General features: G+C 38.3%; 2 protein-coding genes across 2 annotated transcripts; both read right to left on the bottom strand.

Moving 5' to 3' along the window:
- On the bottom strand, positions 1–2,388 carry LOC111626828. The gene is made up of 2 exons (XM_023370347.1): positions 2,118–2,388; positions 1–1,544 (listed from the first exon to the last, which is right to left on the bottom strand). The coding sequence occupies exons 1-2, from the start codon at positions 2,365–2,367 to the stop codon at positions 1–3; spliced, it is 1,794 nt and encodes a 597-aa protein (XP_023226115.1). The 5' UTR covers positions 2,368–2,388.
- A 98-nt stretch (positions 2,389–2,486) lies between these two features.
- LOC111626807 lies at positions 2,487–7,489 on the bottom strand. The gene is made up of 2 exons (XM_023370313.1): positions 6,699–7,489; positions 2,487–6,639 (listed from the first exon to the last, which is right to left on the bottom strand). Exon 2 carries the CDS (start codon positions 6,534–6,536, stop codon positions 2,520–2,522), a length of 4,017 nt encoding a protein of 1,338 aa, XP_023226081.1. The 5' UTR covers positions 6,537–6,639; positions 6,699–7,489; the 3' UTR covers positions 2,487–2,519.
- Between the last annotated feature and the right edge of the window lie 8,422 nt (positions 7,490–15,911).

The following is a 15,911-nucleotide window of genomic DNA, read 5'->3' as shown; positions in this document are numbered from 1 at the left end:
TTATTTTTGACTGCTTCTATAGTCTGGTTTAATACTGTAGCCTGAGCTTCCAAAATGTGAACCATTTTCTTCTGTCCTACTCTTATTTTGTCTATTTTGCTGTTGGTCGCCTCTACTTCCTCGGAAGTAGCCGTTCCGAACAAAAATTTTAATACTTTTCCTCCTGCGTCTATTAATCCGCGTTTTTTTCTCNTCCAAGGACCAATCTCCCGTTTCTTTTTTTTGGATACTTGAAGTTGTGTTTTTATAAATATACTTCCAGAGGAGTCTTGTTTCTGTTTGATTAAGAATATCCGTTATCGCCGGTACTACATAATGATCTCTGATTGCGACCTTGTAAGTTGTTCTAGCCTGGAAGTGTGATGTTAGGCGCACGCCGGGCGCGTGACCGACACAAGTCATCGGTAATTTGAAGATGCCAGTATTGTTTAACTTGATCATTGCTACTTGCGGTCGTTTTGGACTTGTGAGTTGATTACACTCTGCAATCAAGTTCATAGGTGAAGGAGTTGAATAAATCCACGTTCCTTCCTCGTCAATTCGTCGAAACATAGGTTTTGGATATTTTATGACTTTTCTTTTACACAGTCCATTGACCGTCGCTTCGTCGGCCATAAACAAGGCGTATTCGCAGGATTGATAGGGTAATTTCCATACTGCTACCTCGGGCGCGCAAATGGTTGTCAAGCCGCTCTTGCACTTTTGGAGATCATGCGCTTCTAACAACATGTATAACTGTCTATCTTTCGATAGAGCAATGTAAGGATACTCCACTTGATAATACGCAAACACCTTCGTAAGCGGAAAATAAGCAGGAAATTTCACTACTTCGTATAGATCAAAGTACCCTTCTGGTGTGATCAACGGAAACCTTGCGAATATCCGTAACTTGCGTGGTAGTGCAATGGCGGTAGTGGTTATCCATTGATAATATTTAAAAACATTATCCCCGTTTAAAGGTTCTATAAGGGAAATTCCGCTGGGTAATTGCTTGTTTACATCTGCTAACATTTTTAGTAATTGAGATTTTGGTAAGAAGTATGAACTTATTCGGTCACGTTCCAGTAATTCAATGGCTTGCCTTAAATTTGTGACGCTTGTTCGGAATTCGGCGACTGCATTCTCTGCGTATCGAAGAGCAGTACTTACCACAAAGGTATAACTGAAAGTTTGTAATTCCTTGTCTAAGTATTCGAGACGTCTTATTAACATGTCGATATATTTCCTGTTATTTTTGACTGCTTCTATAGTCTGGTTTAATACTGTAGCCTGAGCTTCCAAAATGTGAACCATTTTCTTCTGTCCTACTTTTATTTTGTCTATTTTGCTGTTGGTCGCCTCTACTTCCTCGGAAGTAGCCGTTCCGAACAAAAATTTTAATACTTTTCCTCCTGCGTCTATTAATCCGCGTTTTTTTCTCGGATCGTCACTGACTGTCACAGTGGACTTTAATTCCTTGTACTCGCTTTCATATGCGTCCAGTTCTTGCTGTACATTATTCAGTTCAGCAGCGGCTAGCGTCCATAAGGGCTTCATGGGATCATCTTTCCTACGAACTGCCTCCTTTACGACGGGATTCAAAGAGGTTAANTACTGTAGCCTGAGCTTCCAAAATGTGAACCATTTTCTTCTGTCCTACTTTTATTTTGTCTATTTTGCTGTTGGTCGCCTCTACTTCCTCGGAAGTAGCCGTTCCGAACAAAAATTTTAATACTTTTCCTCCTGCGTCTATTAATCCGCGTTTTTTTCTCAGATCTTCACTGACTGTCACAGTGGACTTTAATTCCTTGTACTCGCTTTCATATGCGTCCAGTTCTTGCTGTACATTATTCAGTTCAGCAGCGGCTAATGTACATAAGGGCTTCATGGGATCATCTTTCCTACGAACTGCCTTCTTTACGACGGGGTTCAAAGAGGTTAAGTGATGACGTAGGTCGTTAAGGTAGTGGTCGTATTCTTCGAACGTTATCTCTATAGCTATTGTCCATTGGCTTGTTGTCATNTGACTGTCACAGTGGACTTTAATTCCTTGTACTCGCTTTCATATGCGTCCAGTTCTTGCTGTACATTATTCAGTTCAGCAGCGGCTAGCGTCCATAAGGGCTTCATGGGATCATCTTTCCTACGAACTGCCTCCTTTACGACGGGATTCAAAGAGGTTAAGTGATGACGTAGGTCGTTAAGGTAGTGGTCGTATTCTTCGAACGTTATCTCTATAGCTATTGTCCATTGGCTTGTTGTCATGAGAAAATTGCCTTGAGGTAGGAATATAATTCCCTTGGTCAATGGCGGTACGATAGCAGCGGATTCGTGCATAACATACAAAATTATGGCAAAAAGATACAATGACATTAGTTTTTCCTTCATGATCTATAAAGAAAAGGAACGTTATTTATGCTTTCTAATACATAATATTGGTGTATAAATTTCTCCTCTCAAAAAAAAATTAATTTGTTCTTAACTCATTAATGACTCCTCCTCTTTTCTTCATGATAGTCTCTTTTACTAAATAAAAGAGGCTACCATTTACAATCTTTAAATAATCCGATTGGCGTAGGCGGCGGCAAGCGTTCATGACCCTGGCCTTGAGATACAGCCTCGCTTTCTTCCGCGCCTGTAACCATCGCGTCGATCGGTAGCGTGATTTTTGATGAGGTCGGGAGAACCCACGGGTATTCATGTACAGGTCCCCGACTTCTAAGACCATAATTATGTGAAGGTTGCGCAACTGATGTTTGCGGGCTCATTTCTGGCGTCTCTGTAGCATCTACCTGGCCTGGCTGAATTGATTCTAAAATAAAATCGTCCCAAGGATCTGTCGATGTAGGTAATGGTTGTTCTGAAGTGGATGCTTCGGAAGTCTCTGCTTCGGACTTAGGTTCGTCCGTTGCAAAAGATCCGAATTCCATTCGTGCGAGCGCGGGCTTCATCCGGTTAGCGTGAGTGTGCATTTTCTTCCCATTGTGCACATGCTGGATAATAAAGTCGACCGGACTTGTCTCCGCTATTATCCTATAGGGTCCTTGCCATCTTGGGGCTAGTTTTCGCTTTAACCCTAATGGGACTGTTACTTCCGTTACGAAAACTCGGTCTCCTATAGAAAATTTGTATGGCTTATTTCTTCGTTGTTGGTACACCTTTCTATCAATTGCGGCCTTTTCTGCATGCTCTTGAGCCAGCTTGTGTGCTAAGGCTAATCTTGCCCTCAGTTCGCTCGCATAATTTTCGCTAATATCGTAACTGGGTCGGTTGGGTTCAGTCACAACATCAAATGGATAAATTGGGTCTCTTCCGTACAACAAATAATATGGGGTTTCGTTTGTACTGGAATGAACAGTGGTGTTGTACGCAAAAAGGGCATATGGAACCATTTCATCCCAATTGCGCTGGTCCTTATCTACATAATGCGTCAGAATATCTATTAAAGTTTTGTTTAATCGTTCCACCATGCCGTTGCACTGTGGGTGATATGCGGTGGTGAGAAGTCTTTCTATGTGTAGGAGATCACAAACTTCTCGCATCATTTTTGAAGTAAAGTTTGCACCTCTATCAGTCAATAATTGTTTGGGTACTGAATGTCGTAAGATCACCTGTGTAACGAACGCTTTGGCGACGGTTTTAGCAGTAACGTCTGGTAATGGCACTGCTTCTGCCCATCTAGAAAAGTGATCTACAAAAACTAAGAGATACTTGTTGCCATTATTGGTAGTAGGAAAAGGACCTTGAATGTCTAAAGCTGTTCTCTCAAATATTTTTGTGATTTTAGGGAATGTTTGTAAGGGAGCTTGATGTCCGTGTAGAGGTCGTCTCCGCAAACTACATTCCTGACATGTCTGACAATAGTGTATGATATCTTTATTCATATCAGGCCAATAAAACTGCGTCTGTAATTTTTTTCTCAGCTTCTTCGCACCTAAGTGTCCTGAACTTGGAATATCATGGAACAACTTTAAAACGTATTCGACCATAGTTTTAGGAATGACTAATCTGTCCCAAGTTTCATTTCTTTCTGGATTTGTCTTCCTGTGATATAATGTTTGATCCACATCTAGATAAAATTCGCTACTATCTGTGTTCAGACGCTGTTCCTGCGGGGATGTGTTTTCCGCTAGACGTCGTCTAATTTCTTTACAAAAAGAGTCCTCTAACTGTTGTTCCCGAATCTGAGCTTTACTATATATTGGGCGCATCTCATTTATTGGAGCTATAGGTACTCGACTTAATGCATCCGCATTAGCGTGTGCTTTCGTGAGCGTCCAGGAAAAGCCTTGCGTTGGGTTAACATTTGATTGCGATGTTTTATTTTGTTTCTCGTTTTCTGTTTTGAAAAATGTGCCTATCTTAATTCTCTTCTTTGATTGTTTTGTTCGCGCACTGTTCCCTTTTTGTTTTTTCTTATTTCTCGTTTTGCTATTCTCTCTATTACCGTTCGTTCGGGTTAAATCCCTTAAATCCCTTTGATATAAACCATCCTTCCCATTCTTTTGTCTTTCTATCATTGCAAACTGACTAGCATCTTCACTTAGGTTACGTGGGTTATTAACATTATTATGAAGGTTTGCCAATCCCCAGATTGTAACTTCGTTACCTGTAGGGAAAATGAGCTTCGCATTTTTTATAGAAATTGTAAGGTCATACTTTTCGATTATGTCTCTACCTAGGATTCCGTTATTAGGTTCTGTTATTTTGGGATCCACTATATAACAATCGTGTCTAAAGTTCAATTGCCCAATTCTAAATGCTAAATCGAATTTTCCGATCGTGTCTATCGTGTGTCCGGTGACACTAAGTAATTCTACCTCTCTGGTTTCAGCTTTCTTTAACTCACGTAAGTTCGAAAAAAAATCTTTTGATATTAAAGAAACTGCTGCACCTGTATCTATTGTTAATTTCGCCCTTTTATTCTCGATTTCACAGACTAAAGTGCAAGGGGGTGAATCTCTATCTATCAATTTAGATTCTCCAACACCCGATAAACGAGTAGCTTCGCGCGGATAATCTATTATTTGCTCTAAATCTCGACATTGTTCTTTCGTTTTCACCGAAGTTATTCTATTTCCGTTACGATTAAACCCTACGTTATCCTTATTTAACTCCTGTGATACATTGTTTGCTTGCCGTAGGCTTTCCTCAGGACTAGGCAACGCTAAATATTTAGGAACGGTCGCGTTGTCTAAGGACCGCTCGGCATTAGTGTCGTTTCGAAACCAGCCTTGTGCGTAAGACATCGGGTTAAAAGGCAAATATTCAAAGTCCTGATCGTCTTTGGGTCCCATCTGTCTATACTGTTCTCGATAAAAAGGCATTTGTTCCCGATATCGCGATGAAAAGGGATTATTTATACCAGGAACCCGCCATTCTGGAGCGTTAGGGTTTACTCTCCACTCCCCTCGATTGGGTGGAGGAACGGTGTTTCCTCTATACCAATCGGGTAGTGGGGGCGACGCATAAATTCCACTTTCTAACCAATTTGGATTAAATTGCCGATAATTTGTCGGTCCCCATTCGTAATTTGACCTAAAAGGAAGTGAATTATATCCCGAGTATCGTCTCGAAGGGGTCTGAACGGAATAATTCAATGACGGTCGGTTATTTGTAGGAAAACGTGGTTGTTGTGAGCGCTGGGGCTGTCCAAAACGGCGCGGAGAGCTCGAATAGGTATTGGGGTTTCCTACTTCCTGTCTCTCTCGCATCGCGGATGTCGTCATTCGTCTATTTTGATTAAATTCTCCTCCTCGCGCACTAGTTGTTTGCGCTGTCGAGGACCGATTGTCTAATCTCTTCCCTAAAGTTTCTATCTGTTTAGCGATTTGGTTAATTTTCGCTTCTAATGCCTCTTCCTTACAGGGTTTTGTTTTGTCAGCTTTAGTTCGGGAATTCTCTGCCGACTCCTCTACGTTTCCTATATAATTTCGCTGTTTGCTAGTCAATTGCTCAATTGTTTCCTCTCTTATCGCTATTTTTAAAGCTTCTGAAAATGTAGCTGGATCATGTGTCATTACGTTGCGCTTCATTTTTTCATTTAAGCCGTGCAAGAATTGAATGCGGAGTTTCTCGTCCAATTCTCTCTGCTGACACCGCTTGATAACGGCATTCTCTTGCTCGTTTGTCCCGGTTTGATCTACGATTATCGCGCTAACTAACGTTTGTAACCTAACGGCGAATTCTTGAACTCTTTCGTCTTTGCGCTGCGTACACGCGTGGAATTTCTGTACCTTAATGGAATATGGTTCTTGGTCAAACCTAGTTATCATTAGGCGTTTAAAAGTTGCGTACTCCGTTACTTCTTTCATTTGGAGGTCGCGCCACGCAAAATCTCTCGCTATCCCTGTCAATTTACACTTAGCGATGCTTAAACATTGTTTAGGGGTCCAACCTGCTAATCCTGCGACTTCTCCTAACGTATCAAAAAAATCTGTTACGCGCCCCACGTCTCCCGAGAACGTAGGTATCATCCCACTAAAGGCTGAAAGGGCGCTAAGCGAGCCGCCTCCTAAGTCGCGAGTTGGCGCTGGAGAGCCTGTCTCTGTTTCCATAGTTCCTTCCCACTTTTCTCTCGGCTGCCTCAACAATTATTGTGGGACTGAAATTGTTTGCAAATGTTGCAAAAACAATCAGAAAAATCCCGCTTGCTGACACCAGTGCGAGGTCGTTGACCCGGTGGAAATTGGGGACTTAAAATCCCACTTCTGGGACACCAGTGCGAGGTTTGCCGATTGGGGAAAAAGTGTCGCGACAGTCGAGCGGTCAGCACTGTCGTGTGGGAGTGGAAAAACTTACTGAGACAGGTCTTCCATCGCAAACTATTTATTAAATATAAAAATTTCTCTTACAACTACTGTTTTCTTCGGCGTAAGGCCTATCCACAGAGTGAATCAGTTCAAAGTTCAATCTTACGATCTTCTCTTCTTTTGGCGAAGATGATGAGGAAAACGTAGGCTCCGGGGTGCACAGCACAACTTGAAGGGGTGATTCTCACAGTAGATTATCCTTGGCGAAAGTTGCTGGGACAGGATGGCGAAAACTTCTTTCGGGACGACGAACCGCAGGAAAAATCCAGAAGCGGAGCACACCGAACTTAGTAACCAAGAACGTCACATCCTATTTTTGCGCGATTTTTATAAGTTTTTCTGAGTCCCAGATCGAACATTCCGATAGGTCGATGTCGATCTGCCCCCGTTCTCTAATTGGTCTCCCTCCTCGTTACAAATTGTAACGGGATCGGAGCCCAGATCGCGGGGTGAGTCAACTCCGATTGACAATTTGATTCCTATCGAAGACGCTCGATCTAAGTACTCAAATTCATCTATTGTTTCTTTCTGAGAAATTCGTTTTTTCTCAGAAATTTCTACAGATATGACTTTATATGGACATAATATATTCACCTTGCGTTAGACGGTTTCTTTTTACAATATATATTATTATAATAATAAAAAAAACACTTTTTTTATACGAAATTAAAACATTATCTTGCGCGAATTTCGACCTACTTCCGGAGCCTCACAATTACATATGACTTCGAGGTTCAGGAAATCTCAAAACATAGAGATTGTGAAATATTCGAAAGTTAATTCGACACGATTCCAATACATTCCAGCTGAAAAATTATAAGTCCATGTTCGATGAAATTAGAGTTACAGTATTTCTTATCCTGACTTTTCCTGCAATAGTTCTGCTGTACTGCAGGGAAAGTAGTGTTTAAACCAAGATGGTAAGGTGAAATAACATTCTTTGTAGAAAGGAAAGAGAAGTAAGTATTAACGACAGCACATATATACAGTTGTAAAATATGCTTAATACTGCTTATTATTCTCGTGTAAATAGACACAAGAATAATAACGAACGAATAAAATTATTTTTTATTCGTTGTACTCATTTACATTTAAGCGTATAAACATCGAAATAAAATGAATTTATTAATAAAACATTCGTAGGCGAACATATAATAAAATTATGATTATAAAAGAAATTAAGTATTTTTCAGTGTACAAAGTTGACGTGATGCGACTACCTGCTTTTAGAATATGTTAAGAATAATATCGATTTTGTCAATGCTAATCTACGGCAATAACTGTAATACACTACATGTACAGTAAAATATCTTAATTAATTCGTGTTGTTCATTCACATTCTTTGAAAGCTTTTAAATTTACCGTCCGAAATGATAAATATAACATAATGGATTTTGAAATTGATTTACCATAAAACGTTAATTTTCTAATATGTTAATCAATATTCGCATATTTTCCTCGTAGCTAATTAAGTATCTAATTAGTAAGGAATTAAGTATTAACCTTGACTAGATAATACAGACGTAGAACATCGAGACAACGAAGAAAAATGTTCATTTTATTATTTCGAGGTTATTCTTGAGGCTACCAGTCAGTATAAGTCTATTAATTCTTCATGGAATATTCTCTTTTGTTTGCAATTCGTCCGTATCTGAACGTCTTGCGCGTCGTTGGTGTATTTATACCCAAGCGCCAGGATTATTTATGGGTTAAAGCGCTTCTATTTAATATATACTTTATAACAATAATTTCCATTACATTCTTGTTTCCCGATCAATTATCAAATATTTTTATAAATTTACATATTGATGATTTCTGTGGCATTCCCGTTTTATGGGATATCTACGGAACCCATTCACGCTTCCTATTATTCGGTGCACTTTCAATTTCTCCGTTATTTCTTTACCTGTATAATACAAATGCATTTCACATAATAAAGGCGATCAAAATCCTGGACGAAAACGTAAAACGCGCAAAGAAAATTCATTCAAAATTACAGCAATTTCAAGACTTGGTTGTAATGTATTTCAGCTTGGTCCAAGTATTTGTGTGTTTGTTATTTGGTACTTTGTACGTGTATTACAGGAACTCTTACGGATATTCCAAATTATTCTGGCAAGAAAGCTTCTGTAACTTTCATTTTATATTTGGCTATTTTACCAACGGCGTCATTTGTTATAGTACGGGTTTCCTTTTTATTCTTACATACATTTCTATTCAATTGTTAGACACATTTATTATAGACATAAAAGTAAAAATACAAAGGAAAGAAGTTAATAGCAAGACATCGCTGCTAGAACTGTCTTCGATTGTATATTTCATTAAAAGCATCGATAAAATATTCGAAACTATTTATACTCTGTTCATAACAGTTTTCATTCCCATAATCAGCATTGTAAGTATATATGTCGTACATTACGTATCGTTTACAATAGAATATCTGTTGATATGCTTTGCAATCTTTTGGCTGTGGACTGTTATAGTAATAGATTTTCTTTACTTGACAAGAATTCCTTCGAACGTAAGTTACATTCATTTTACAGAAAATTTGTGAATTCTTTGTCTCCTAACCTTATAAATTGTTTAAGAAGAATTATGTAATTAATACATTTCAGATGGAACGGTTTTTCACTTGCATAATGGACATTTATTTCCTTGACGATGACAATAACAAATTCGTAAATATTCTTTCATAATTTATAAACTGAATATTTTACTTCGATTGTCATTAAAATATGTCTGATTTTTATTACATTTTAAATCAGAACTCGCGTAACGACAGTACAATGAAATGTGTTCTTTTTGTTTTCAGACGGAAGTATTAATGTCCATTTCGAAAGCCGAAGTAGGATTCAGAAGTAACAATTTCTTTTTCTTCGACAAACAAGCGGTTTTAAGTGTAAGTTTAATATTTCGTATACTATTTTATAATAAGGTATATTGTTTCTACTATTGTTTATTTATATTGAAAGCTGTTTTTATACATACTGTAGCATGTATACAAGCAGGTTTCTATAAAAAAAAGGTGTACTTTGTTTCAGTGTACTGTCGAATTCATCACACAAATAATCGGATTTATTATAATAAGAAGTAAATCTATCATAAATTAGTACGTATACTACCGAATATTTCACTGATCTGTGACTTAATAAATGAAACATTCTGTTCGATGCTCCCAGCCAGTGATTTTACGTCATCATTTTCAATGCCCTTATTCCCAGAGAGTTGAGGCTGGAGTGGATTTTCAACGGTTTCGATTTACAGCAACTGAGTTGAAACGATAAATTGATTGGAAGAAAATTTTTCATTAATTATTATGGATTCACCAAAATGCAAAGCTGCATTTTACTGTGAAGGAAGAATCTGGAGTTTTTTCATGTGTTACGACAATGCAATTTTTCCTTGCATTTAGTTTCCTTCTAACTTCACACGCGACTAACAACGCTCAGTTATAGAAAATGGCTATTGCAGACAACTGAAAACATAGGGAAAAAATCTATATCTTGGCAAAAATTGACAGTCCACCCGTCTGGAACTACGATAAAATATTGGGCAGAAGAGTTAAGAAAACTATTTATAATATATTGTTTGCTTGCTATTCTTTTTATGTATTTTCTTAGCATAAGGTTGCCATTGAAAACAAATCCCACAGGAACATTTTTAGTGCATATCCTTTCTTATCAATAAACCCACCTTTTTCCACTATAAGTGTTTCTGTGTGAATTGTTCAACGGTAACCCTATGCTAAGAAAATACTATTTAATATATTTAAAGCAATTCGTTTATAAGCATTAATTAAATAATATTAAACACAGGAGAATAGCTTCGCTGTCACATAACTAGGAGTCCCATTTGTAGGAATGTGAAGTACCAAACCAATGCCATCTCATTCTTCTTAATTGTTCACCAGCAGGAAAAGAGAGCAATCGATTAAGGACTTTGCACCATTCCCAGCAAAATCTCTGTTCGTTTCGTTGCATACAGAATAAAGAAATTCTTTCGGCATCGGCTAAACATGCATGTAAATGTGTTGATCTGTGATAGAAATTCCAACATTGTAACAAAGTCAAAGCCGAACCCGATGTGCTTATCGCACTTTTGTGGTCGGAAGGAAAATGTAGATGATCCGTGTCATCGCTGTGATTTTCTAATACACAAGATGAATAATATATAAAGGTTTATATTATTACAATTACCCCCTTAACCCACGGTTAGGCGCGTTCAGTTACTCTCGCAGTGTTTGTCGCGCGGGGTTCTATAGAACCCCTGTTTCAAAATTCAATTTTTCAAAACGCATAGTTTTTTTCGCGATTTTTTCATTTTGGATGTTTGTGGGCATGTGTTTTTGATGTATTAGTGAAGAAAACTACTTCAAATATATCGTTTTTATTTATTCGTAACGAAAAACAGAAAGTTTCCCGTTTTTAGAAATTTTTCAAAAAAAATTGGTCGACTTCAAGAGTGTATTTTACAAACTGTAAACAAGTCTGATGCTATCTAAGCTGTCAATCGTCTTCCTGNCTCTCTTCATGTTCTTCAGTCCAACAAAACTTGTTCTCTGTCTTTAGTAGGTCTGACAAAGGCTTAGATATTTTTGCATACTGAAAGATGTGTCTTCTATAGTAGCCTGTTAATCCTAAAAAGGCCCTTACATCACGTTCGTTGCGTGGTCGAGGGAAATTCTTCACGCATTCGATCTTCGAAGGGTCGGGTCGAATCCCTTCTTCCGAGACTTCATGTCCCAAAAATTTTATCTGTCGTTTCAAAAAACTGCATTTTTTGGGCTTAAGTTTTATTCCGGCCTTTGCTAGGCGTTGAAAGACGAGTTCTAAGCGCTCTAAGTGCGAATTAACGTCAGAACTAAACACCATGATATCGTCCATATAGACTAAGCAAATTTTGTGTTTTAGACCAGTTAATATCAAATCTGCAAGCCTTTGAAAAGTTGCAGCCGAATTGCAAAGACCCATAGCCATCCGGTTGAATTGGTAATGCCCCGTCGGGGTACTGAATCCGGTTTTTTCTTTCGCGTCGGGGCTTAGGGGTAGCTGCCAATATCCACTCAAAGTATCCATCGTGGAGAAATATCTCGCTTTTCCAAGTAAGCTTAATGACTCCTGGATGAGGGGCAAAGGGTAAGGATCTATTTTTGTTATCTTATTTAATTGCCGAAAGTCCACCACAAATCTCCAATTTCCATCACGCTTCTTCACCAAAAGAGCTGGGGCGGACCACGGGGAGCTGGACGGTTCGACTACCCCACTCTTTACCATTTCTCCTACTAGATTATCCATTAACTCCCGCTGGGAATAGGGAATGCGATAAGGAGCACGATAAATTGGTGGGCTGTTTCCTGTTTCTATAGTGTGTTGAATTAAATCGCAATATCCCAAGTCAAAATCGTGTTTTGCGAACACTTGCTGATATTTGTATAATAAATCTATTAAAGGGGTTAATTTGTCTTTACCTACTTCTTTCAGATCAAATAAACTAGCAAATTGGGCTCTGGTCATGGGCTCTTCTTCAACCCGAGATATCCTATCCATTGCTGCCTCCTCCTCTGATTCCTCTTCCGCTTGGAAGTATGTGCCTATTTTACTTCCTCGTTTTAACTTTAAGGGCTGCGTGCTTACATTCACTATCCTAATGGGAATTGTGTTTGGGTACCTTCACTAACACATTAGCAACTATCAGGTCTTCCCTTTCAAGCAAACACGGCTCAACTATACCTATCTGGCTACTGACATGTTTGCCACATACTTTCCCCTCGATAACTACTTCTGACCTAGGGGGAATGGTGGAGTCGCTCTTTGTCACCACCACCCTCTGGTCATCTCCCTTTTGAATTCCCTTTTCTACAAATTTTCGCTCTAAATTTTTCTTGTTTCCTTTTCGTTTTTTTCTTTTATTCACTTTGCTACCTTCTCTACAATCATTCGTTTGGGTTAAATCCCTTGAATCCCTTTGATATAAACCATCCTTCCCATTCTTTTGTCTTTCTATCATTGCAAACTCACTAGCATCCTCACTTAGGTTACGTGGGTTATTAACATTATTATGAAGGTTTGCCAATCCCCAGAATGTAACTTCGTTACCTGTTGGGAAAATAAGCTTCGCGTTTTTTATAGAAATTGTAAGGTCATACTTTTCGATTATGTCTCTACCTAGGATTCCGTCATTAGGTTCTGTTATTTTGGGATCCACTATATAACAATCGTGTCTAAAGTTCAATTGCCCAATTCTAAATGCTAAATCGAATTTTCCGATCGTGTCTATCGTGTGTCCGGTGACACTAAGTAATTCTACCTCTCTGGTTTCAGCTTTCTTTAACTCACGTAAGTTCGAAAAAAAATCTTTTGATATTAAAGAAACTGCTGCACCTGTATCTATTGTTAATTTCGCCCTTTTATTCTCGATTTCACAGACTAAAGTGCAAGGGGGTAAATCTCTATCTATCAATTTAGATTCTCCAACACCCGATAAACGAGTAGCTTCGCGCGGATAATCTATTACTTGCTCTAAATCTCGACATTGTTCTTTCGTTTTCACCGAAGTTATTCTATTTCCGTTACGATTAAACCCTACGTTATCCTTATTTAACTCCTGTGATACATTGTTTGCTTGCCGTAGGCTTTCCTCAGGACTAGGCAACGCTAAATATTTAGGAACGGTCGCGTTGTCTAAGGACTGCTCGGCATTAGTGTCGTTTCGAAACCAGCCTTGTGCGTAAGACATCGGGTTAAAAGGCAAATATTCAAAGTCCTGATCGTCTTTGGGTCCCATCTGTCTATACTGTTCTCGATAAAAAGGCATTTGTTCCCGATATCGCGATGAAAAGGGATTATTTATACCAGGAACCCGCCATTCTGGAGCGTTAGGGTTTACTCTCCACTCCCCTCGATTGGGTGGAGGAACGGTGTTTCCTCTATACCAATCGGGTAGTGGGGGCGACGCATAAATTCCACTTTCTAACCAATTTGGATTAAATTGCCGATAATTTGTCGGTCCCCATTCGTAATTTGACCTAAAAGGAAGTGAATTATATCCCGAGTATCGTCTCGAAGGGGTCTGAACGGAATAATTCAATGACGGTCGGTTATTTGTAGGAAAACGTGGTTGTTGTGAGCGCTGGGGCTGTCCAAAACGGCGCGGAGAGCTCGAATAGGTATTGGGGTTTCCTACTTCCTGTCTCTCTCGCATCGCGGATGTCGTCATTCGTCTATTTTGATTAAATTCTCCTCCTCGCGCACTAGTTGTTTGCGCTGTCGAGGACCGATTGTCTAATCTCTTCCCTAAAGTTTCTATCTGTTTAGCGATTTGGTTAATTTTCGCTTCTAATGCCTCTTCCTTACAGGGTTTTNCTCTCCTATATGCTCGATGGCAAAAACGTGTAAAAATAAAGAAAAGTATCTTTTTTAACTGGAATTTCTTTCCAAAAATATTCTGAAATTTCAATTCTCGTACATTGGTAAACGCGAGAACTCGTTTATTTGGTTTTAGTCTGGATTTGAATTACGGAAAATAATTGCAGTCTCGTTTACTCATCAAAAGTATATTAATATCGTATAAAATGAGCGAATTATTTTATAAATAATCATAATTTCCCGCTTTCATACAAATTTCTTATTTAATAGGTATAAAATGGACTATTGATAGCCTTCTTTCTGTCCCGACTTTTCGAGATAAGAAGTCAATAGAAATTTCATAAAACCTCACTTTGCTAATGGTTTATCGATTGCCTGAGACAACTTACATTGACGCGATGGCGATAATGAACAGACCTAATTCCAGCTTAAAGATGAGCGAGGACGATAGAGCGAATGATTCAGTCGCGGGTTAAGATGCGAAGGTAAACATTAGAAATGTTACAGCCGCGTCTTACCCTTGTCCATCTCCGAAGTTTTTATATCTATAGTTAGGCTACATTTTAATTTTAGGAACCTTTTTAAAAATTAAAGATTACAAAAAGAACTAAGTTGAATCTGAAGTTTCGCTTTCTAACCAGCAGAAAATCAATTGGGAGAATAAATTACTTGTGAAAAACTCGGGAATTGTATCAATTATTTTTAGGAAAAGATTATACAGTAATTGAAATGGTCCATCAGAATATAAAGGCCTACCGGTGGCTGTACGGATAAAACCAACGAGCGCGAGTAATGGTCACGTCTTTGCGTCTACCAATAGGTGGGTCGCGTGAATTTCTGGGTTTTTTTCACACGCCTAACACCTAAATAAGGATCAGTTTATAATAACGATAATACTAAATTACAAATGAAGCGCGATTTGGAAAGATAATGGAATAAGAGGATAATGTTTTTTTAAACACCGTTTCTAAGTACTGTATTTAAATGCCAGTTAACATGTGTTAAAGACGTTTTAGATAAAAATAATTTAACGTTAATAGAAGCCATAAAACAAAGCGGGTAATAATTGTACAAAATAAGTGGCTAAAGGATAAAGTAGTGATGAAAATTTTAGAAAATTGCCTGTAGACCCCAAAGGCATAATAGAGTATAATTTATTAATTCGCTTTTCTAATTCGAGTAAATTAAAACTAATTACGACGGAAGCGAAGAAATTTATATTAAATAATGGTAATATTGGAATAACGAAATTAAAACTGAAGTTAAAAGGCGTAAAGATGGTTAAAAAAGTGCGCATCTCTTGTGGACTTTCGAGGTTCGATCTTATAATTTGGAAAAATATTTAAAACAAGAATTAATTTTAGTAGAACATTCGATATACTCAATAAAAAATGTGGATGAAGCGGTTAATAAAGACTGATGAAAAACTGGCCTCTAAGTGTTAAACGAGTAAACCCCAAAAACTCCACGTGACCAGTTGGCGGGGGCCGAACCCACGATCCAGTATTTAGTGATTTAATTAACCCACTCCCGTCCGTTGTGTATAAAAATTATTGTTTCGTTTACAACAAGAGGATGGAATCTCGATGAGTCTATCATAGGTCCAAATCTGGTAGAATTAGTAAAGAAAAGAATAGATGAAAACAACTGGTTTAATAGATGATATAATATTAGTAATTAATTATGTACAGTGAATGACATTTTTTCAGTAAAATAGAACAAAACAAACTGCCTCCAAACAACCGTCACTCGCAAT

This window comes from Centruroides sculpturatus, unplaced genomic scaffold (assembly GCF_000671375.1).
Source record: "Centruroides sculpturatus isolate CEXI.00-Female unplaced genomic scaffold, Cexi_2.0 scaffold280, whole genome shotgun sequence".
Taxonomy (NCBI): Eukaryota; Metazoa; Arthropoda; class Arachnida; order Scorpiones; family Buthidae; genus Centruroides; species Centruroides sculpturatus.
The sequence above is the reverse complement of the archived record's forward strand: the minus strand, read 5'-3'. Positions and strand labels throughout refer to the sequence as shown.